Below are 24,818 nucleotides of genomic sequence, written 5' to 3'. Positions count from 1 at the left end.
CCTCTGCCCACAGGAACAGCAGATTGGAGCAGCACTTCAAACAAACACAAGCAGTGAGCTCCAGTCAAGAGGCAAGTCCTGTGAGTCATGTGTTGGCAGGACATATTCGAGGCTCTGCGAACAAGGCCACTGTGAGGCCACGCTGCTTTCCAACCTCTGATGATGTTTGCAACACAGTTCTGTATCTAAATGGGAATCCTTTGATAAAGGGCAACGCTCGTTTCAAACAGCAAGTGAATGTAAGATGTGGTCCCTTGGCCCTGCAGGGACAGCAGCATATAGTCCCTCTGTTCCTGGGAGGGGAAAGACGCAGGTCCTTCAGGATTCAGTGAATTGGAGAATTGCTCTGTCCGATGAAGAAAGTGCCTCAAATACAACTGGACTCTTCCCTTCCCCAAATGAAGCCACAGGCACTCAGTGAGGCGTCACCCAAGGTACTTCACACACCCTCCTGCATTGCAAACCCATCCTCAAGCATCCCTCACTTCCCACCAGCCAACCTCCATACACAAAGCAAGAAACACAGATGTTTCTCAACAGCCTGGTCGTGGTAGGTAGATGACTCTAGATAGTACAGGTTGAGTTACTGAGCCGCAGCTGAAACCCCACTGAAATCTGCCCTGAGCCAGCGGTCTCAAGCATGTCACATGCATGATCCCAGGTCCTGGGCGATGCCCCACAGCACCTCCTTTAATAAGTTCTGCTTGAAGACAAACATTTCTTGTTTTAGGGGACTATTTTAAAGCTTTCCAAAAACACACGCAGGTTCATTTGACTTCAGAAGTCTAGCCAAGGAAATTCATGGCAATTAAGTACTCCAGTAAAAAGATGATTATCACTTCATTTATCCTAAACAATGGAAGTAGGGGAAGAAAAACCTCCATGACTAGGTCATTAAATAATCCCTTCAAATTCATGACTATTTCAGCACAGAACTAGCTCAGGCTTGGGGCACAAACTGCATTTGCTAAACCTCACCGTCTGCAGTGATTCCCCCAAAGCACATCACCTCCCCAACACCATCTCCTAAGCTAGAGAAACCTCCCAAGAGAAGACCCAGGGAGGGGAGGGGGGCAGAGCTGTGGCAATAGGTACGATGAGGCTTGCAAAACCATACGGACAGAGATCTGCAGAACAAAGCCAAACAATGTTATCCAGTAACAGGTCTGTTTGCAGTAGTCTTGTACATCTCCTGGTAAGGCATTCCTTCATTTTCTGAAATGGTGAATTTACCATTTTTGTAGTAATTTGTAAACTTTTGCACTGGCTGGAGAAATATTTCCTGTGAAAAAATTTCTATCCCAGGTTCACAGGTTATTCTGCATATAGTCCCAATATATTTTTTAAAACCAAGCAGGAAGTTAATAATTCTGTAAAGCTTCCCAGCAGCAGAATTTAAAAAAAAAAAAAAAAAAAAAAGGTATTTAAATGGGCATTTCTGGTGAGGGTGCACCTCAGCCATGCTAATGAACAAAACCACCAACATCTGACTATTGTTTTAGTGCCAGAAAGTCACTGTGTCCATTTATATTCTGATTACATTTGACAGCCAGTTTTGCAGTCTTGAGGGCCAAAAACGTTTCTTTGGATGTTTACATTATCCTTGCTGTGGGTCATCCAATTGACAAGTTTTTTCAAATTAAAAAAATGCAACTTTCAGATAGTTTCTTTAAGGTAGATAATGCAATTACCATTTTTCCTAACCACATTATCTTGCCATGCAGTAAAACCTTCTGCTTTTTTTCAGAAGGACATTCCTTTCATTACTTTTTAACATCTAGAAAACATAAACTGACACCATTTTCTCTAAAATGTACTTTTCTCAGCAGAAATTATTTCTTCAAGTTTTAGTTTGCATCAATAAATATCAGTAGGTATGCAGACACATGCTAAACAAGTATGCAGATTAATTTCCATAAATGTGGTGCACGTCAGTATTTACAGAGTGGTCTGAATAAGCTTAAGTAATGGGACTCCAAAGCAATTTCAGATGAGCCAATACAACTTCAGACAAGCCTTCAACCACCTCCCCAGCCATTTCACCAACGAACAAACCCACTGTCAAGATGGAAAGAGGAAACATCCAAGGAGAAGTAAAGGCACTATAAAATGTCACAAAGCTCTCCAGCTGCGCTGCACCTACTTGCATTCATAATTCATTTCACAACACAAGCAAGTCCTACACAGTATTACTAATTCAGAGCAAGGAAAACCTTCTTTCACATGGGGTTTATGTTCTACTTGATTATATCCCTGTCTGTAAAAAAGGGCTACAAATGCTCTGGTAAACGATCAATGCAATAGCATAATGACAAGGGCCATCCCAGCTCCTAAACCCTTCTCCTAGTCTGAAGATGGACAGATGTGATCCTTCCACAAGATTTTGTTGCAGCACTCACCATGACAATTTCTAGGCACTTCCTCCCATGATCAGTGATATAATGGTAAAACACCAGTTTCTGCAGTATTGAAGGGCTAAGCTAGAACCTGCTCTAGACATGTGGCACTATGCCTAGCTTACAGCACCCAGCTTCACCAGCCTCTGAGGCCTGGAGTGTCTCTCTTGGGGTGCTGCCACCAACATGTAGTAGCTTCTCACGTTCTTCTTATAGACTTACCTCTTTAAGGCTTACCCATGGCAGTAAAAAAAGACCACCACTTCTTCTGCTGTAACCCAGCCACGGACAGTTATTTCACAATAAGGGACCTTGTGAAATAACTATTCTGCTTCCAAAAGCTACACTGGCCAAATCCTTCCATCTTCTGAAAACACGCCCACTGTTGAGCACAGAAACTCTGCCAGATCATGGAAAGCCAGATCTTCTAAATACAGGGAAGCCTGCCTCTGGTGTTTGTCTCCAGGGTGAAGCATGGCTGCAGAGGGGCTGCTCACACAGCTGAGCAAAAGGAAAAACCAGCCCTGGGGAAAATACTTAGCCAAGCGAATAAATAACCAAAGGAGCAAAGTCTCCTGAAACAGACAAACCTATGTCAGCATGACTGGTTCAGTCCTGCCCAGCACATCAGCAATGAGGCGCAGGAAGACAAGAGAAGAACTAGAAGACATTAAAAGCAGCAGGGTCTTCCCCTTGTGCATCTTAAGAGTAATCACAAAAATGCTAACTGGTAGGCATTAATGAAGTGCATAGCAGTTTCAGTTCAGGCTTATAGGTCCCTGCGCAGCTTTACCATACCAGATGTTAGAAGATATTTCTATCTATGCACTATTTTTTTGTACATGGATACAGACATCCTGGAGAACCAGGATCAGGACTCCAGCACTGTACATACATTCACCATACAGAAAAGAGGGCAGAAACAAAGCATAAATACAGTCTAGTTTCATAACAGCAATTTTTTCTCAGAAATAATCCTTGTTTACAGCAATCCAGATTTTCCCCCACTACTAACTAATCCTAACAGTGCAGTTCCACAGACAGAAGGACTTAATTTTTCTCAATTCTCCTTCATGCACACTGCACCCTCCCCACTATTTCTTTACTACCTTTTTCTCCTCAAGCTGCCACATAAATGGTCATCAACACAAAGTAACTTCTAAAAGAGCTGGATGGTCAGTTTAAACCAGGAATCTGCATTTAGCGTAGCAAAATGGTAAGTAATATGATACCAAGGAATCACAAACATTTATTAAGGTTGTTTGGAAATGCATTACTTTAAACTGGGCAGCAAACATGAGAAGCAATAGGTGGTGGTTTTCCTCAGTGAGCTATTTAATTTTTCTTACTTAGCATTTCAGCTTCAAACATCCCAGTGCAAACAGAGAGAACATCTCAGCTCATTGAACACACATATCCAACTTTCAACACTTCCTCCAATCCCTTACACTTGGACAAGCTAGACTGAAATGTCTGAAGTGCTACCAAAACTTACAAGAGTAAAGGAATGCAAGTAGTAACTTTGGAAAATAGAGGCATCTTACCTTTTTCAGTGCTAGAGAATATGGAGATGATTTTATTCCTAGGTTTTCTCTCTTCTGGTACAGAAGGCAGGGGTTTCAAACTGTGGTTGGCAGACAACTGGTCTTTGCCCCCTGAACTGAAGATAGTACTGCTCATCCGGACGGGAGGAGCTGGTGGCTTGTCTTCCAGTTCTCCGTTGTCAGACATGGTTCTCAATAGCTAGTGAAAGCACTGAAATAGAAATATTTGTTTTAACATAGGAAAAGAGTATAGAATACATAAATGTAGTGTTTCTTCTGTTGGCCAACAGGGAAAGGAGGTGCAAATTCAACTCTGAGGAACTCAGCAAGCACTGCACTGGCAGACACTGATGTCTCTGCCAAAGGAAGCAGATCCCTTCCCGCTCCCAGTTCTGGGCCACCCATTCATTTGGGCCAGCAGCAGCATTTGTGGGATGGAGTGATAAATTTTTCCAGCGATAAAACTAACCCAGTCAAAAAGAACTGTCAGTTATAATGTGGATCAATTCCCAGATCTAGTTCACTATCTGTTCACACAAAGGTTGCGTACATGAAAAGGACAGTACATGTAAGGGTGTAAGTACAACATCTTTTAGGGATAGGTCTAGCCCAAAGATCTTCATACTCTAGATTCAAACACCTTCAAAAGCCTTAGATGCTTCCCTTCTTGTCATTTATCAGACAAGATCTTGGGGAGAAAAGAATAGCTTATAAGTCACAGTTCAGCACACTGTCCACATTAAGTTGTATGAAGATTATCTCTACCCAAATTATGCAGCCAACATTAAAGAACATGGGACTAAGATCCACTGGATGCATTCCACTTCTGAATGAGGACTTGGATTGCTTCACCACTTTGTGCCACACTTGCTCCATTTGTAAAGAGAATATATACTATCACCACAATCCTCTCTGAGTCTTAACAAAAACATGAGCAAGATCACAAACAAATAGCTGCTAAAGCTAAAAACACAGCACAATAAAGCATCTACAAGACACATTCCACATTCAAGAAAATCTGCACTGGCCCTTCCTCCCTTCCCATAATATCCTGGAGATTCTTCTCTGATCACCAAGAAACAGGCAGCCTCTCTGCTACAGAGTTAATAGCACAAAGAAAGATTTACAGAAACTACCTCTCAGTGACAGCTGAATAACAAATATGTCCCTCATTCCTCCATACGCTCAAATGATGAGCTACCTCTTTGCAACAGGAGCCAATATATCTCCTTTGTGTTGACCTCCTCCTCTCACAACAGTTTGGGAAATGAACGGCCTACTGGTGTCTACCAGCTGCCCGTCAGAGTCCTAAAGCATGACTCAGTCCCAGCCACACCACTGGAGCAATCATTATCAGTATCATTCGAGAAAGTCAGGATAAGACAGTGCAATCCACTCTCAACTATCACACCTTATTTCCAAAGTATAAATATTGTGCTATACAATGTCTCAGCACAACATGTGCATCTTGCATAACATGGTCTTCGCAGCAGAACTAAAAACACGTAGACTGCCATTCCTTATCATTTCATTGGGTGGGTGACTACTGTCAAATCCCCAAAAAGGAAAACAAATCAGGCTAGCAGCCTGAATCCAAGCAGCACAAGAGCACACTGATACCATGAAGCTCAAGAGAGATTAAAATTAATTACCACCATAAATGCCCATGAAAGCATATCACTTCTATACAAATACCTACAGAAGCACAAGCAGCACAAAGCAAAGTTCTGTCAGTGCAGGTAAAAACTGGACATGTGCTGGTTGCCCCATCTACTTAAAGACTGATGGCGAACAGCAGTCCAAGCTGTGCAACACCCCCCTAGACAAACCTGCCTTCGAGCCCTTTGCCTGATGATGGAGCAAGAAATAGGCCTGCAACACTTGAACATGTCTGCAGGGATGCAGCTGTGAATCAGACTGCGATTCCCATCCTCCAACAGTCTTCCAAATTCACTTACTGATTGCTCTTTCAGATGTTGCAAGTTATCTACAGGATCTTCTGTATTTTCCAGTACCTACACTGCAATATGGGGAAAAAAATTAAGAACCCTGCAATCTAACAGCAGGTCTGAGCAGCCTTGCCACAGGGATTTTAATTCCAAACGCTTCTGTAGCAATACATATTGTTTGCACAAAGTACTTGCCACCAATCTGAGACATACAAATTTCTGGTCTGAACCACCAAATCAGATATATGGTACTAGAGAGCCCTACTGAAGCTGGGCTTGGAGTGATGGCAGTACAGGGGACCACAATCCATTTCCCTTATGATAATCAAATCTCAGAAAAGGGTAGGATATAGGGTTCTTAGCTATTCAAATGCAAACAAATGTTTAAAAGAAAGCACCCCTCCTTTTGAGCAGAGAAATACAATCAAATAGCTAAAGAAATCATAGTAGGTAAATAAGCATATCACATAACTTCAACACCAAAATTATATACTTTGTGAAGAAAGCAACATCATGAGTAGCCTTCTGTATTTTTCTAAAATACACCCTATTATTTCCTACATCTGTGCAGTTTTTCAAGCTGCCTGATATTAGCAAGAGCAGGATGTAAGGATAAACAACTAACCTGCATCTGAAACTGTACAAGAACAGACTTGGCCCTCCAAGCCCATACTAATTCCCCGCATGCTCCCTTGGAAAGCCCAGTCACCAAATTCAAAATGCTGTAATGTGGTATTCAGGCTGCAAATTAAAAAAAAAAAAAAAAAAAAAAATTACTGCACTTTTGTTTACATGTTTTTTAAATAAAATTCTCACTATAGTAAAAATTCTTAATTTTCAGTGACGCGAGCACAAGTCAGCCCATCGCATACTAAGTATTACAGCTTCTTGATCTGAAACGAATTATTCCTTAGCACCTTGCATGCTCAAGAGAAGAAACTGTTAAGCAACAAGTTGGAAGCAAGTATATGGAAATTCAAAACTCATCTATTTCACAAGAAAATCAGGCCCTTCAAGAAACTGCCATAACAGCATCTTTGCAGAACCCTCAGAGCTGCAACTCTGATCAGCTGTTCAGCGTTCAAAGCATTCAGAAAGATCCCTGACCCTGCTCTAAGTAGAGCTCAAGAGCTCTACAGGAGGAAAACAAGCTGCAGGGCTGCAAGAAGACAAGCTGCAGGGCTGGTAGAGCAGACTGGAGTGGCAGAAAGAGCTCGGGCATCAGCTTCCCACCTGAGGGACTGGCTCTGGCATTTGCAGTTAAACAAAATTCCTCAAGCTCATTAAATCTGGAGTTTAGTAAAACCTCAGCTTTTAGGAAAAACTCAGGAGATGTGATATTTACTTAACACAAAGTAGTATAATTTCTGAGTGGCTGTTTCAAAGACTGTTGTTAAAATAAAGTGCTAGATCCAAAACTATTTTGCACAAAGGACCATTTCAATGCACATAGTATAAATAAATTACAACAGCTGCACTCACTACAGATGGCTTCAGGAAACAGAAGTCTAATCCTTCAAGCAATCATCAGAAGTTAAAAATCAATCATTTTGTTCAGGTTCAAGTCCAAACAGCTAGTCTCTTTCTGACAGCTGAGTGCAGAAGAAAAGAGCAGTTCCCCTCTCCTTTATCCTTACCCTGTCTTCATTATGCAGGGAAAGTTTCCACAGCATCAGGAACTACTTTTGAAATTGCTGCGGAGGTTTGGCATTATGGGCAATGGCTGGAGGAGGGATTAAAAGAAGAAGGGAAAAAAAAAAAAAAAAAAAAAAGAGTGAAAATATACCCTGAAGCTCCTTTTCTGCTCTCTCACTCCCCCAGAGGGAAAGGAGCGGGTTCATTTCACAGCAGCTAGATGTAATCACTCTTGCACCATCACCCACGTGGCTGCCTTGCTGAATCATGGCTTGTGCAGAGAATTGCAAGGACCAGGGTTATTTTCATTTTTACATTGCCTGCCAAGAGTCTGTGTACTTGCAAAGGGGATGTAAGGTTCATATTTCTCTGACAGAATTGGACAACACAATTAATGGCGGGGGGTTTTTTTAGCTTGGTTGAAAGACGTTTACTAAAATGGTTAACATAAGTTTGAGCAACCTCATAAAAGTATGCTAAATGTGGAAGAATGATGACAAAAGAAACAAAGATAATATATGGAAGAGGGTGTAATCAGAGGAAAGGGATTAACATTCATCTTTGCCAGTGAAGATAATACCAGTAATAATAATATATTCAAGCACATCGGCAACTCCCCCACAATCACTAGTTGCACTACATTTAATTACAAGAACTAGAAAGCAATGGAATGAACCACAGAGACAAGCTGTGAAGCTGCAAACAATACTTAACTACAGACTTCAGACAGATTCATTCCCACCACAGGACAGTGCTGCAATCCATTACACTCACAAAAAAGAAAAAAAAAAAGACATAAAAAGAGCTAAAAGCTTTTGTCCCAACAGTTCTGCTGCTTAGTCCACAAAACATACTCACAGGTACCAGCACTGGTGACCACAAGGCTCTGATTCTCAGTCCTCATCTCCAGTATATGATCCTACTCCCAACAGCTGTCCCCCTCCTTTTGACAAAGGTTTCTTGCCCTCCACTGGGGCAGCAAAAACAGAAGTACTCTCGTCATCCTCAGCAGCCTCAGACACCATCATAACACAAAACTGCAGCAGCTGAAGAGCAAATGTGCTCTCCTCTGCTGCAAAGGCAGCAGCAAGCAGCCAGCCAGGGTCTGTGCCATCCTAATCCCCCACCACCGACAGTGGCAGACCTGAAGCCAAGTTCCTCAGAAGTGCAACTCTGCTCTTTCCACCTTTGCCCAGTGAGGCTGATGCAAGACAAGCACAGGAAAGCTCCTTGTGTAGCTTAACCCACTCTCTTCCTCCCAGCCCCTGAAGAGACAGACCTGCAGTGACTGATTTGCACGGGTGTTCAGAGTTTCATTTTTACAACGATGTTCCAGGAGTCAGTTCTGCTGCTCACTAGCTTTCTATCTTTTGGGGAAGAAAAGGGCCCAATAACCTACAGCATACCCAGGTCACAGAAGAGACACAGCAGTTCCTGTCACTGCCACTGGTGGGAAAACACCCTGAAACATAACCCTGACAGTGAGTAAAAGCTGGAAAGTAAACTGAGAATTGGGCAACATTTTCACAAAGCTAATGAACACACACTGCTGCAGCACATTAATCTGAATGCTCTGGCTTTGACTTGTTTTTTTGTTGCGGTTCCCCCCCGCCCCTCAATTCCCCCTTGTGTGAGCATAAAGCTGGGCTGCTTCCTGAAGAACTTCCTAAGTACAGCTCTTGTGCTGGTCCTGGCTCCCTCAGCCTCCCTCGTGATCAGTATCAAGGCTGACACGCACTCCCATCCCAGCTGAAGCGGTGCGCTTGTTCAGCAGCAGGCCCTACCATGGAGGCCCCCCTCCACCACGGGGCTGCAATTTAGCTCCTCCAACTTTTAAAAAAGGACCAACATTTTTCCTCTCAAACCTGTTTGCAGAATGACTAAAGGGAAATAAAACGAAATAGATGATAATCGCTTTCCTATCTGCTATAGAGCAGAGTCACATTTTTCCTGGAGCACTTCTACTTGAGCGGATTAAGTTTTAAATATGCATTCTGTGTGCACGAACATCAGTCTTACAGTGTAGTACTGTAAGGCCTCAAGCAGGGATAGGAAGATGGTACCATGCGTCAAATGAAACAGCTGCTGTAGAAAGTTCTCATATCATAATGATTTTAATTTTGTCTTCTTAAGATGTTCAAATTAATGTATTTGAGGAGTCTTGGCCGCATCTGTATTTCAGTGCCTGGAATTTGATGCAAAAGTAAATTGGACTACTGCTTGGGAAAAAAAAAACCCAAAACATCAACAAAACACATCAAGCTCAGAGCTGTTTGATAACATATACATAAATTCCTACTCCTGGCACACAATATCCTGGCTTTACACTGCCACTTAAGCAACAGATCTCCAAGAAGCCAGAACTAAAATAGTCAAATAAATCAAATCCTCTGTATGTACATACCCTGACAGGAGGCTCAGAGAGCTGCAAACTGAACTCAGTTCTGTTTACTGCAGGTAAAAATTACTCAACTCATTTACTATCAGCAACGTAACACAGAAGGAGTAACACAAACATCAAATTCAAGTCTATTTTGCAGGGCTGACCAAAAAGCAGAAGTAAGGGATTTCAGGCTAACAATGCATTAAGAAACACAACCACTTTACTTTTGAAATCATAATCCTTGATGTGCCTCTACAGCTGTGGGACCTTATTGAGACACCACCTGAACTGCTGCAAGGAGAACTGCAGAACATTCGGGCCACGGTCACAGAGAGTGGGCACAGCGCTTGAAAGCAACACAGTGAAACCTTTTGTTGTCCGACAGAAGAAACAGAAGAAAAGAGAACAGATCAAAAGTGAAAAAAGCCCTGATGGCAAGCGCATTTCCCTGTCCCTGCTCTAGCAGACGGCATAAGGGTTGAGAAAAGAAAGTTATCCTTACAGCAATCTGCACGGCAGCGGCTGTCATTGCTGTCTTCCTGTAGAGCCTTATAGGGTGCTACTGGCAACATTTGTCATGCACAAAGAGCGGCATCCGGAACAGCCAGGTCCAGAGCAGAGGAAAATAGCAAAATAAATGTCTCACAAACAAATCTCCAAGGCAGATGATGTCAAGTGAAAAGAAGCATAGAGTAATTAAAAACAATACAATAAAAGAGCTAGCATGTGATGCTTCAAGAAAAGACCCATGTCACAAGACAGATTGAAGATAGTCATGTCCCACTCTTGATTTATATTAAAAAAATACTTGTTGAAAATGTCTGGAGACTCATTCCCAGTACACTGACCCCAAGCCTCCAGTGGTTTTGGTAACTAGCTTATTCTCAGCCTCCCCACACCACCACCTTTAAATACCTGAAAAAACACCTTACTGGAGGAGAAGAGACTTGATGCTTCATTATTCTGGAAAAGAGGGCAAACAGATACGCACATTGTGCAGTTTTTAAGTGGGGATTAGAGAGCTGCTCATTTCATCAGATATTCCATTTTCTTGGACCAAACAGATTTTGGAGTCCAAAAGCAGAATGAAATGTCCGCATGGGTATTTTTCTTCCCCCCTTTCTCCCCCCCCCCCCTTTTTTTAAAGGCTTCTGTTGAGCAATAGATTTCCTCTGATTAGCTCACTTAGTGCTGATTATAGCTCACTTCCTCCCAGGGATTAGCTGAAAGCAGCTTTCTGACAAGTTTTTATTCAGATGGTGCTACCTAGCCACAGCTCACTTCCTGCCCCATCACTAACAGCATGTTAGTTCAGCAGCTCATCAACTTGAAATTATTCCACCACTGCAGAAAAATTCACAGAACCAATAAATCTCAGACTGTCTTCTCCACTAAAAGGAAAACAAATCTTTCTGGATGTTTTGCTTTCCAACTTGAAGCATTTGGATCCATGAGATTTATTTAATCAGATCCAAAAAGGAGTTTTCTGGAACACTACAAGACTACCTTCAGAGATTGAAAATACTTATCTCTTCATTTCAACTCAGAAAGTTGTGCAAAAAACCCAGCAGTGGCAGACAAAAAATTACTCTCTCACAGACTTGGCAAATGCAGTCGCAGATCTTCTGCCTGGCAAAAGAGGACTCGTGCAAAAGCAAGAACAAGAGTAACCTTGATAATGGCCAGTAAAAGCCAGCAGAATAATCTGCTCCACCTATGATTACTAAAAACATGTGCAGATGCTCTAATGCAACACGCAGTTCCTCAAAGCCTTCCCACCTCTAAAATGGCAGGCACCAGTCTCCACAGGACTTGCTGAAACATCTCTTTCCAGCTTTAGGGGGTCTCAGATAAAAGTGTTTGGTCAATGCCAAACCACATACCCACGAAAACCAACAGTTATTTTTATTTGACTTTCCTTTATGGAGAGGAAACTAGGCTAACCTAAGATACTCGAAACAAGCACAGATCTCCCTAATTTACAAGCACAAACAAGCAAGAAACCCCCTCCAAATGGTGCAGTGGAGGAAACAGCTAAAAAACAGAAATAAAAAATATCTGAGCCCATCAAACATAAATTTTTCATGAAGATATACAAGGGGAGACACATTAACCAAACTGACTGCTCAGCAAGGCTGACCCACTAATGGAGCCAATAAATTGCCAGAGTCTTTTTTTCAAGATTAACAGTCACAAGCACCAATTTCCCTCCTTGAACCAGCAAGGCTACAGCCATGAAGTTTATAAACAGGTCCTTTCTAGCCATCTTCCCTTTACTGCTACATCTGACAGAGACAATGCATAATACTCCCACTCTAACGATAGTATAGGAGAACCTCAGTCTTTCGCCAAATCAGACTGAATGACACATATAACATACCCACCCAAATTCTTTCCAATTTGTCTTTTTCCCTCAATTTCCTTATGATTTTTGCTGAGTCACACAAACAGAAGGGAAAACATAGCACGGAGAAAAATGACTGCCATTTAATTGCTAAGTGTAGAAGAGAGTTGGGGAAAAAAAAGCATGGTCAAACAGAAGAAATAAAAAAAAACAGAAAGGAAACTATCTTTTCTTCAGAAGGAATAGTCTCTCCAAAACTGTAATGAGATGTGCTTAGCAGATGTGCAAAGTCTTGCACTGAAAACAAGCAACCAGTCTGCAAAAATGCCACGTTCGAAATAAAAAACCTAGAGCCCAGTCTCCTAAGAAGCAACCAGTGGTAGACATCACCTTCTCATCCCCTTGACAGCGAGACAAATAAGCATATTTCACCTAGTACTTCTTCAGCACACAATGCTTACAGCTGAGTCATCCTCACCCCTTGGTGCAAGCACAATAAAGTACAACTTTCATATAATCATTGATAAAGGTAAGTGAAGCAGATTACAATTCTAAGATTCTGGCAGCCTTCCAAACTGGCAGATCAGATTCTCAAAGTCTATATATGTAGCAAAACTAAACCAAAACAAAAACATGAAACAGCAATAGCAGAAACCTTGGTAAGGACAAATTTTTCTCCCAAATTTTCAATGTTTGACTTTCTGAATGGGGGAGGGAGGGACAATTTCTTAATTATCAGCTATGTTTTGTGACTGAAAAAGATATCAACAGGGAAAAAAAATCAGAGGAGGCACTGACTAGAGACTAGATGTGCAAGAGTCCTGGTAAAAGCCCATTAGTGCATAGAAAATTTAAACAAATCAGTGATACTCGACTTCACTGTATACTGTGGCCACCTGCAAGTCTTGTGATACACTACCACTTTCTCCCTTTAAACCATGCATAGCAATCAACTCCCACCTGAATCGTCATTTCTGCTTCATAAATTAAATTTGGCACTATTGAACTGTGGTGGCATATTTTACAACCAATGAACTAGAAGCCTCTTCTCTGCTTTATCGCCTCCAAAACAGTTCAAACACCACAGACCACAGTACCAGACAGGCCTCAGAAATTACTTCCCAACTCTTTACTTCCCATTTCCCCTAAGTTTGGCAGGAAAACTCACTCAGCAAGGCTACGACTTCGTTATTGGCAGCAGTACACAGAAATGTACACTGATGACAGCAGTACACAGAAATGAGCCAAACGGCTGAGCTGACAGCCATGGATGCCCATTCCCACCTTGCTCCGAGAAGCAGCCCTTGCAGGTCCGCAGAGCACGATAGAGGAGGAATTAAATCAAGAGGGATCCATTTCCACCCTCTGCCGCAGAGCTGGGTAGTTACCGCCTACTAGCTGAATTCAGGCCATGCTTCATTTTATACAGCCCACAGCTAGTTTTCCTTCAACGAACCATTGTGCAATGCTGCATAATGATAACATGTACCCAAAGGTGTTTGAAAAAGCCTATTCAGCCCTCAACAAGGAAATTACTTACCCCTGCTCTACCTACTTACAAACCTGAGTCAATTGAAGACAGACAAGACAGCCTGCAGCGTGCAAATCACATGCAAATCCATGATTCAAGGTGTTTGCTCTTACTCATATTTCACTAACTAGAAGACACTTTTCAGCCTTTATTTTCATGAGCTGAGGTTTTCTAAAGATCAAAGGAGAATGGGGAAAAGGGCAAGTAGGGAAAGTTTACAAGAAGAAAAAAAAGTCGTCTGCATCTCATCGTTGAGATTCTCTCTTAATTAAACCTGGCATCGACAGGCAGGGAGGGTTCACACATTCCAGAGCAAAAGTTATTTGAATAAAGGCTACCCTGCACAAGGTACCTATACAGCTCAGTGCACTTCTGTATTTCTAACAGCACTCATAGCTGTTTAACCTAGACAATCACCACTCAGTAGAGCAATGACATAGCTCTAACAATGCCAGGCTGCTGGTGTTGTGTGGAGAGATCACCAGTAACTCTAATAGAAAGCAAAGGGGTTTTTTTTAACCTCTGGAAATATTGTTGGGCAATGGTAAGACAAGGCCGTGGCTTACCCATCCAGATTAGAGGTGCAGGGCTAACTGTAAAGAGAAGAGGAAACACGCAGTGTGTACCAGGATGGCAAAAAAAAGAAAGAATCCAAGATTAAGAGATCCATCACTCAGTCATCACACTGGTAGAGCTGTCAAATGTCAGCTATGGAAAAAAGGAATAATAAGGGAAAAGACAAAGGGGAAATAAGAGAGAAATAGCTCCTTCCAGAAAAAGCTATCTTTTTCATATCCAGTCAGAATAGAGCTCTTTGTTTCTCTCTAGTGGCTGGCCAAGGCCTGCTTCAACTGCAGTTACCACTAGCAGATAGTGGTAACTTTAGCTCAGCTCAACAGCCCTGGAGACCAAGCCCTCAACTCTTCTTGCAGCGCTGTCAGACAGGGCCAGCCTGGCACAAAATGCCACAATGGGAAATTCTGCCACTTCCGAATCGGTTTTCCCAGCCATGGTGTGCACCAGTGGACACCAGTATGGCGTGCTGCCGCCTGGATGATCACAACCACTTGGAACGGTTCACCAGTTTGCCAAAACCCCTATGTGAACAGCCCCAAGTTCAAGACACTTGCTTCTTAATACCCACACTGAACATAAATTCAGCCAGAAAGAGCAAAGTCTACAAGAAATCAAATGCAGGATCTGTAAATACAAAAAGCACTTGAGCGTGGCAACAGGTCTTTCAAGGGAAAAAAAAAAAAAACCACCACCAAAAACAAACAACCACAACCTGAGATGGCGTGGGTGGACACAACTAATTTCCTAAGCATATTCTAGCAGCACCATACAGAAAACTAGAGATCATTTCTCCTGGGAGAATTATATCCTATTTGTGCCATGACAGACAAGTACAATGACTTCTTCAAACGCTCAAACTCCTACACGAGAAGAGCTCCCTGCAGCATCCTACTTCTGCACCAGGCAAGTTCACTTGCCCCTAGCTGGGAAAGCTATTCTTGGCTAGTATGCACAAACTGTACAAGCCTTAAGCCCTCTTAGAAACACACATAGCTTCTAGACTTCACTGTCACCCTAGTAACCTACAAACATCGATCGGTTCAGTCATGCCCAAGGCTGCAGATAGCACTGCTGCCACTAATGTTTTTGCCAAGGTCTGGCTGTCTCACCTCTAACCAGGGTCCTGCCCATATCAGCAAAACTGATAGTCCCCCCGCCACAGCCAGACTGCTTCTTATAACAGGAAAAGTACAAAGCAGGGTTGATTGCTGCAGTTACTTGGAGGAAAACTGGGAACAGCAGACAACAGCAAAGTAGTTTCCCTGCAAGACAGTTAGCAATAGCCAGTCATAGATCTTGATGGGGAAGCAGGGCATCCTGTAAGTTTGGAAGTGAGGCTGACAATTTATTAAAATAAAAACAACAACAACAACAACAACAACAAAATCAATGAGAAAGCAACACACTCAGGAAGGGTCACCCCAGCATTTCTGTACCAACAGCAGCTCAGGCTGTAGGATAGCATCAGATCTTAGTAAAATACTCCCCAGAGCTCAGTGACAAAACCTAACACTGGTTCTGCCCACAGCTAGTTTGTATGAGTGTTTCAATATTGTCACATTCAGACATAACTTTGTTACACTGCTGAAGTTTAAAGTTCTACAAATTTTTATACAAAGAGACAAGCAATTAGCCTGTTTTTTATTTAACTCTATTAGGAGAGGTAAAGATACCTAGATGGGGCATACAACCAAATTCTGCAGTCATTGCACAACATCACAGGCAATCCCTTCCTCATTATTTCAAACAGCAATAAACAGTACAAAAATCACAAACTGCAGCTGTCACAACTCAAATCAACATGAATTTCTAAGATCTCTACGCACATAAAATTTTGGACATGAAGACCTGCGTTCATCAACAGAAAAACAGCAAGCTGTAATATCTAGAAATACATGGGGAAAAGTGAGCAAGGGAAACTGGCTTTGTAAATCATTCACCTGTGTTCACACTCCAGTACTCTTTTTGTGACACTGCCCTGGTTTGCTTCGCATGCTGTTACAGGTTTTCTACTTTAAAATTACTTGCACGCTTACAAGCAACATATTAAAGTACAGTTTAACAGAGCAATTCCCTGAAATTCGGGCAAATGTTCTTGTATGTCTTTCAGGGAGCCAAAGCACTCACTTGGAAGCTGGAAAGAACAATTTGCATTCAAAAAACTGGTTGCCAGAATTAGTTTTTAAAACTTATTTTCTAATTTTTCTTTTTTAAGTCATTTATAGTAAAACTACTTCTCTCACTCATCTCACTCATAAACAGGTTTTTATCCAAAATGCTGAAGAAATGAATCCAAATCAACTAGAACTGGTGCACAAGCTACAAATCAAAACATATTTAAAAAATCCACCAAAAAAAGCTTAAAATTGTATCATAATTCAAAACAACATATCTTTATTCCTCATATGCTGATGTGGAAACTAATTTTTGCCAAGCCTACAAGACAACTATAGGAGCCAGTAAGCAGAAAAAACAACAACAACAAAACCACCCAAAAAAACCAACCAACCTCTTCTGTGTATTATTACTACATACACTTCTTACAGTTCACAAATCAAATGTATGATAAAACTATCCTAAACATATATGTATGTAAATAATGTACAATTGTTTAAACACCAATTATGAGTGGTCAAACAAATTTATCAAATTTTCAAAGTGATGTAATACATCCTACCATTTTATGTTAGCACACTTCACAGAAGTTACTATTTTATCCCTGCTTTACTGATGGAGAAGTAGACAGACACAAATTGTCTCTAGCCATCTACAACTGTTTATATAGGATGCTGCAGCACCAGGACCACAAAAATTGATTGTACAGCTCAAGAAATACTTTTTAAAAAATAAAAATACAAAATGAACAACAGTTACCAACTGAATAGACAAAAGGACTGTGAAAATTACAACAACACAGGATAACCAGCACCCTGTGAAGCAGAAGAGCTTCCAAAGGAAGCTGCCGAGTTAAAATAATATTTAAACAGTTGACAAAACATAATATTGAACTTCAAAAGCTGCTTATATCATTGTACAAATTATGACAGGAGTTTAACACAGAAACATATATAAATGAGCAAACACTGTGTGAAAGGTCTCTATCGCTGGTGACAGGTTATCTTTGGCCATCTATCTATCAGGTTCTTGGCAATTTATACAGGATGTTAAGCAACTGTAAATGTGATCCTATTGAACTTACTATTCAAAGTGTTTCCTTAGGGTGTTTTATACTATTAGTATTTCAGCCATCACAGCTAAGCTGTAACACCTGGGCCGTCTAGGCAAGGATGCTGCAGTACTGCAGCACTTGGAGAAATTTAACCTTAAGTAGCCCTTCCAGCTCCACATATTATAACTATGTACCTGTTCAATAAAGAATGAGTGAAATTCTTATGGGCAAAATTATAAGATTTCAGTGAAATACTACAGAGCAAGAGTAAAGCTTCAGAAAATGCATTTTTGTGAGGCTCAGGCATTTACATACAAAAAGGATGCAGTTCTCAAACCTAGTTTTACCTTATTATCTTGCCTCCAATAACAGTTTTGCAATTATAAAGCAGCTGAAGGTGTCTGTGAGGATAAGACTGAACTCACATAAAACAGACCTCAAAGACTAATGTCTACCATCTACAAAACACAAAAACCTGTCCATGAAATGAAGGCTTCCATCCACAAGGTCCTCACATGCATGCATACCACCCCAATAAAAACCCTAAAGCTATTTACTGTAATAGAAATAAGAGATACCCCACTTATCTGAGGGGCTCTAACGCCATTGCAAGGGATGCATGATAATAATCTATGAAAAAAACAGAAGACATCGCTCATGCTGTGCCATCGACACAAGAACTGAAGACTTGCATTATAGCATTACCTTAATCTTCAGCACTACCTGAGCCCTAAATCACAGGAAGATGAAGGATATATCAGGCAGGCATAACTGATAATCCACTCCTTCATCTGGAGGTACTGCAAAACCAGGGTACTGCAGAGAGCAGCTGAAGCAAGTCCTGGGCCACATCCCAGCTCCAAAACGCCATTTAAAAGAGTCTTTACACTGAAGCCAATATCCATCAAGAAGAGACAGCACCTTGGGCAAGACACATGGACAGCCCAACCCAGCACAACAATTCTACACCTTCCAAGTCTTCCTCTTTTTCATTTACATTTCATTTTTCATTTCATTACTGTTAGCTGCTACCAGTGAGTCTAAACATATGAGCAAGGGCGTAAAACATTTTGTTGCAACAGATGAGCATGGAAGGCTTACAAATTCTGTGATTATGAAAATTCGAACACACTTATTTTTTTTAATAAAAAAAAAAATTCTCCTCTCAAAATTCATTGTAACTATGGAAAAAGTTAACCCTAACATAATACCTTTAGAAGTGGTCAATTTTCCAACAGCTTGTCATCTAAGGGAAAATTTTCTCAGGTCCTTTCAATTCTGTTAAGAAAACAGGAAGTGAATTTCAGTAAGCCATTTCAACTGAGTAAAATAGAGATAAAGATCTCTATTAAACTTGGCAACAAAGAGAGAGACCACAAAATATCAGTTTGAGCAGTCGCTTGCCACCAGTCTATCGCCACACTGCTCACTGGATCGTTTAGGTTGGAAAAGACCTTTAAGATCATCGAGTCCAACCATCAACCCAACACCACCATGCCCACTAAACCATATCCAGAAGTGTCTCGTCCACATGTTTTTTGAATACCTCCAGGGATGGTGACTCCACCACTTCCCTCGGCAGCCTGTTCCAATGCCTGACAACCCTTTCAGTAAAGAAATTTTTACTAATATCCAATCTAAACCTCCCCTGCCGCAACTTGAGGCCATTTCTTCTCATCCTATCACTAGTTACTCGATAGAAGAGACCAGTACCCACCTCACTACAATCTCCTTTCAGGTAGTTGTAGAGAGCGATAAGGTCTCCCCTCAGCCTCCTTTTCTCCAGACAGCCTCCTTTTCTCCAGACCAAACAACCCCAGTTCCTTCAGCTGCTCCTCATAAGATTTGTGCTCCAGGCCCCTCACCAGCTCTGGCCCATCATCCACCATTGACCAGATATGAATGAGACATGGGCAGTACATGTGAAGCCAAAAAGAAAGCACTGACGATACCCATACCTCATTTAGGAAATTAAAAACATTAAAAAAAGAAAGGGGCAATTAAGACCCCAAATGTTGAGGATTACTGACAAGTTATTTAACAAAATGACAGAACAGTTAAGGGTTAGGAAGAGAAAGCTCTTTCAGCAGTGTAGGAAACATGATCACTCTCAATAATCAGAGTGACATGGAACAAGAGTTACATCTATTTTCAATCTTGACCAAGATCCTTGAAACAAAGGGACTTCTACAGTTAAGATGCAGTTTTAAATTTAGGAAGCTGGCATCTCACTTTGGCCCGTGGGCTTTGAAAGAGCTAAGGATGTAGAGTACAACCATCACCAGTCACTTAGACAAATAAGATCTGGTAGAAAAGTACTGCCAAAGACTAACTTTCAAAGATTTTCAATAGCAGGGCAAAGAGGATCCCCAAAGAGTCATGCTTAAAACGTTACAAGATAAAAGTCAGTGCCAATCATGTGTCTGACAAGCATCTCTTAGCAGCAATGAAGGAGCGAAAAAAAAATATTTAAATCCTGTTAGTGTTAATACAAATTTTGTTTTGCTGGAGTAGCAAAATCATCACTACCATGAATTAAACCAAATTAGAAGTCATTTCATCTTGGTATTTTCACTTATTGTTCATTCTTTTAGTTTATTCCCCAACCCTTCTTTCTAATTTTTTTTAAGACACAAAGACTTTATTACGTTAGATGGTCCAAGCTCTAGTAATATTGCTGTGGATGTGCTATCATATAGGTTTACCAGGTGCCTTCACTTCTTCCACGAGTAATATTCAATCCAGTTTTACCAAGCATGAATACATTTGCTTGTGCTGCAAAAAGACTATAAGACTTTCCACTGTACACACAACAAGCCAAGAATAATGAGTATTACGCCTCTCAGAAGTAAAATATTTTACAATGGAATAATTATTAATAAATAAAAAAATAAAAGACATCACAACCACACACTAAAACACAGAGCCCTGCTTGTGAAGAAAGCATCCAAACCAGCTGTACTGAACTATTCTGAATTTTTATTTTCCATTTCCAACAGCTACCTGGAAAAATAATCTATACCTAAAAATCTCAACACCAATCCCCTCTCAAAAAAAAAAAAAAAAACCAAAACAAAAAACCACAAAAACCAACCACACCCAACCAAAACCAAAACACTACTATACCACATATATAAAATCCCTGCAAATAGGTCTAGAAGAGCTGGAAAGAAAAAGTAGCATTCACAAAAGCAATGAGTCACCAGCACTGCCAACACATATTTTGGTTACTGCAAAATAGTCCTCATCCCACCACTCTGCCATATTCTTTGCAACATGCCAGAAACAAACATCAGGAGGAGGTACTTGCATGAATTTCCTGACAGCGGCCATAGAGGCCCTCTTTACCACAAAGAATTACTTCATAAGCTTGGACATTAGTATCAGAGACCCTCAGCATGTTAGCACCAGATTAAAATTAACTGTTCTTGTTGCTAAATATCTTTGAAAATCCTGGATATCACTTGCACCGTTCAGTGGAAAAAGCAAGGAGACAAGCAGAAAAGATTTTACTAAGTATTTCACACTTAGTGAAAAATCAAACATTTCACACAATTCATTTTTTTAATAGTGACAGCTAGCATTTCACACATTGAAAAAAAGGCCTCTTTCAAAGTAATAAATCATTTAACAACATTAGAAACCTATTTTCTATGCCATAGAAAATGATGCTAGTATTTTGTGATAAGATCTACGAATAAACACCCATTTGTTCATTTTATGTTTGATCTGAAGGAACATTCCCAAAAGCTTGGAAACACAGGTGAAAAAGGCAGAAAGAGCAGAAAACCAGACACACAACTCTCCAGCTATCACAATCTGGGCCATTAGTGTCAGATCACTGAGCAAAATTTTCAAGCCAAGTTTAACATCAGTGATTCCTTTTCCATCAGTTTAGTTCCCTGACACAGACCACCGCAGACTCAGGGATGCCACAGCGCTAGCTCATCTGAGTGGGTATAAACAACTGTTTGGGGGCTGGGGAGAGCAAGACCCTCTCCTTTCCCCCTCCAACCCAAACAGCTGGTTCTCATATTTACCTAGGTGTAAAATCAAGCAGCACGCTTACAGTCACAGCAGGTGGACTTAATGTCCTGGTAAAAATCTTAAGCACTCAGCTTATTTAACACTAGTATAAAACACCAAGTATGTCATGAACCGCAATCAACCTCTTGGCCCAAAGCAAGCAAACACAGTAACAGCTATCTGAGATCACATAGGAAGTCAGCCAGGTTCAGAAGACGACTCAACTAAGATCCAAACGTTTCCCAAGCTGACCACTAACCCCATTGCTACATTCTGTATTCCCAAACTACATGAGCTGCAAAACTAAGATCACATCTTTTTACGCCACCAAGTAGCTGCTGTTGAACTAGGAAGCATCTCTCTGCGTGCTCACAGCACACCAACACAGGGGTGGGAAAACTGCCTTAGTGTGTGCATTTAGAGCAATGTTTCTGTATGAATCGGCCAAAAATCACTTATGGACACATAGCTGGGACTCTGTATGGATGACTGTTCTCACCCTTTGGTCCCTTCTCCTCCAGCACCTTCAGGGAGTATTTGCTGCTGGCATTTTAGGCAGCCTCTGGGCTGTCAGACTGAGGTGACCTGTCCATAGCAAGAGAGGGAGATCCTTTCTGCGACCTCCTAAATTCCAAAGAGGTCCTTTTCAGCAGCACCTGGAATTGGGCCAGAAGTTGTTTTTCCTCAATTCTGATAAAGAATTTAAAAGAGGGTGGCCTTTTGCAGTAGACAGGCTTAGGGAAAAGGTATTTTCATTTTCATTCCTCCAGGTTCTCACTTTGTTGGAGACCTTTTCAAGAGGAAAGGCCTTAAACATTCAAAGGTGATTTTAAAAAGCATTTCCAGAAACAGCCTTTTCTCGCTCTTGTCCAAGAGGGACCCCAAGAGAGGGGTTAAAGCAGTTCTAAAATATTGTAAATGAAGAACAAATACAACTTAGATTAGAAGGTATTACACTTGTTTCTAAAATAAACCCTACACTATCAGATAAAACTCTAACTTCACTCATTAAAGAAACTATGGGAAAGCCTTTGTATGCTGACAGTTACAAACTCCTGTGTGTACACAGAGTCAAACATCCAGCACCTAAACAGGAAGCAGAAAACTTCAGGAAAAAAAAAAAAGTAGAAGTTGAATTGGAAAGTTTTTAGTGTATTTCCATCCCTTAATAGACCTGCCAGCTGCCCTCATTCTGTTTCACATGATGTTAAATCCTTTTCTTAACACAGTACATCATTTTTAAATCACAGTCATCCTTGCCCTAACATGTTGGTTCCATCTTACAGCTGCTTTTCTTTGAAATGAAACTATAAAATTAGAAAGAATTAAACCTCTCTTATCAAAATTACTCCTTTAAAGATAGGAAACAATTTTTGCTAATTGGCAGAGAGAATAGCCCTGACCAAAAATTCAAATATAGTACAGTTGCTGGCAACAGGTAAGCACATATCTTCCAGGACGACATCCAGTATTTCAGGAACAAACTCATGCAGCTTAAGCATTCAACTTTGGGCAAACTTGTCATTGCCAGAGCTACACCAACACCAATGCCAGGCTTAGATGTTTTGGGAAACGACGACCTATCTATTATACAAAGCACCCAATACTTTCTAGCAGTCTTAAAAATAACCGTATTTCACTAGTAAGGTGTGTTCATTAAAACAATTCTAATCACCAGTACAACATTAGCAGCTGAAGTGAAGATTTTTAAAAGGATTTTGAAATTCATGAATATAAGTTAAATACATCAATTTGAGAATTTTAAAATCCACTTGTCTTGCCTGAAGAAAAAAAGAAGCCTCACCAATTTCTGAAGTGTTTCGATGTACCATAACCTCAGCCTTTCGAAGGCATAAGGAACTCCTTTTATGAATTCACAGATAGTGTGTCTAATCACCCAAAATTTATCTAAAAAGCAAAAATGAAACTCCTGCCAATTTTAAGACCTGTTCCTAACATTTACACCTCTGCCTGCCAGGTGAGACATTTTCAAAGCCTGATTAACCCCTGTTCCCAGCTGAGAAAATAGAAAGAATGATTGACTTGAAAAACTGGCAAGTCAGATACAGAATTTGGACTAAAAACCAGTGTTTCCAACTCTCAGTGACAGATATTGTCTACTACTTCAGCCAAAATACAAGCACTGAAGTGTGTATTTTCCAATTAAAGCAAGGCACAACTTTACATGAGATCACACTCTGAGATCTCATAAGTCTTAAGCGGTGAAGTATGGCTTGAATATAAGTGGTAAGCTCAATCTACACCTTGCTATCTGGGCCCCAGCTAGGTAGGTCACTAGGAGATCTCTTATTCTTACCTGAAAACATCGCCTACCTCCTACCACCTGCATTTAAATGCAAATAAGAGCTTTCTAAAAATCTTACAACACAGCAACCTCAAGACACCCTAATTCCAAACAGCAAAGCACAATAAGAATCCTCAGGCCTTCACGGAATGCTGCAGTGTTTCCTTGCTAAAAAGAAACTGCCTTCAAAACCGGTGCCTTGCCCAAGGGTGTCTTGCCCTTTGCCACAAGGCAAGTACCCCAGACTCCTTTCCTCTTTCCCATGTACTGCCTACCATCCCCCTGCACAAGCCCAGCTGCCTTCACACCACATCAAGAGTCCAGAGCTTCCCCTCTTGCTCACACACACCTGCACATGCATGTGGACCCCTTCCCCTATGGCCTTGCTATGCCAGAAGGCTGGAGAAAACACTGATTTTTGTCTAACGTAGTCCTGCAAATACCGAAAGCTTGCAGGAGATGCAGCCTCCTCCATGGTGCTTGCCCAGTCAAATTGACCTTGCCAAGGTGCAAAATCAATACAGTACCGGCCAAGCGCTGCATTAAGAGGACTGTATCGCTTCCAAGGGTCAACCTGGTAGCTCAGCCTGGCACCCAAGTGCCTGGAGAGGTTAGTTACCTTTAGTAGCGCTGCACTTCACAGGGCAAGTGGTAACCTCAGTGTTTGTGATGTTAAACTTAATTGAAAAGGTACTTTCAGTTACTGTTACTACCACAGCAGGTACAGAAACCTCTCCAAGATGACACTATGCAATTACAAAGCTTTCTCCAAGGTTTGGCCAGACAATCAAATTTGATTTAGATTTAGAAAGGAGGTGCGTCCTTGGAAAACTACAAGCAGAGTTTGCTGCAGCCTTTCTCAATTTCTCTCCTAGTCCAAGAGAGTGCCTTTTCTTTGACAAGAACAGAGTAGAAGGGATCACAGCAACTATGTTTCTAGAAAAAGAAGGGAAAGTTGCC

The 24,818-nt window shown here is 41.1% G+C and overlaps 1 protein-coding gene across 3 annotated transcripts in view; it reads right to left on the bottom strand.

The window, feature by feature from the left end:
* PAK2 (p21 (RAC1) activated kinase 2) overlaps positions 1–24,818 on the bottom strand; it is a 47,134-nt gene that overhangs the window by 19,634 nt on the left and 2,682 nt on the right. The window contains exons 2-3 of one of the 3 annotated variants that reach the window (XM_069791766.1): positions 18,739–18,805; positions 3,941–4,151 (exon numbers count right to left, since the gene is read on the bottom strand). In XM_069791766.1, the coding sequence (XP_069647867.1) occupies positions 3,941–4,127 (187 nt within the window). In that variant the 5' untranslated portion in view covers positions 4,128–4,151; positions 18,739–18,805. Of the gene's footprint in view, positions 1–3,940; positions 4,152–7,526; positions 7,614–18,738; positions 18,806–24,818 lie in introns of those variants that run through there. The other 2 variants (XM_069791768.1, XM_069791765.1) reach the window with 2 other exon arrangements.

This window comes from Haliaeetus albicilla, chromosome 9, assembly GCF_947461875.1.
Source record: "Haliaeetus albicilla chromosome 9, bHalAlb1.1, whole genome shotgun sequence".
Classification (NCBI taxonomy): domain Eukaryota; kingdom Metazoa; phylum Chordata; class Aves; order Accipitriformes; family Accipitridae; genus Haliaeetus; species Haliaeetus albicilla.
The sequence above is the reverse complement of the archived record's forward strand: the minus strand, read 5'-3'. Positions and strand labels throughout refer to the sequence as shown.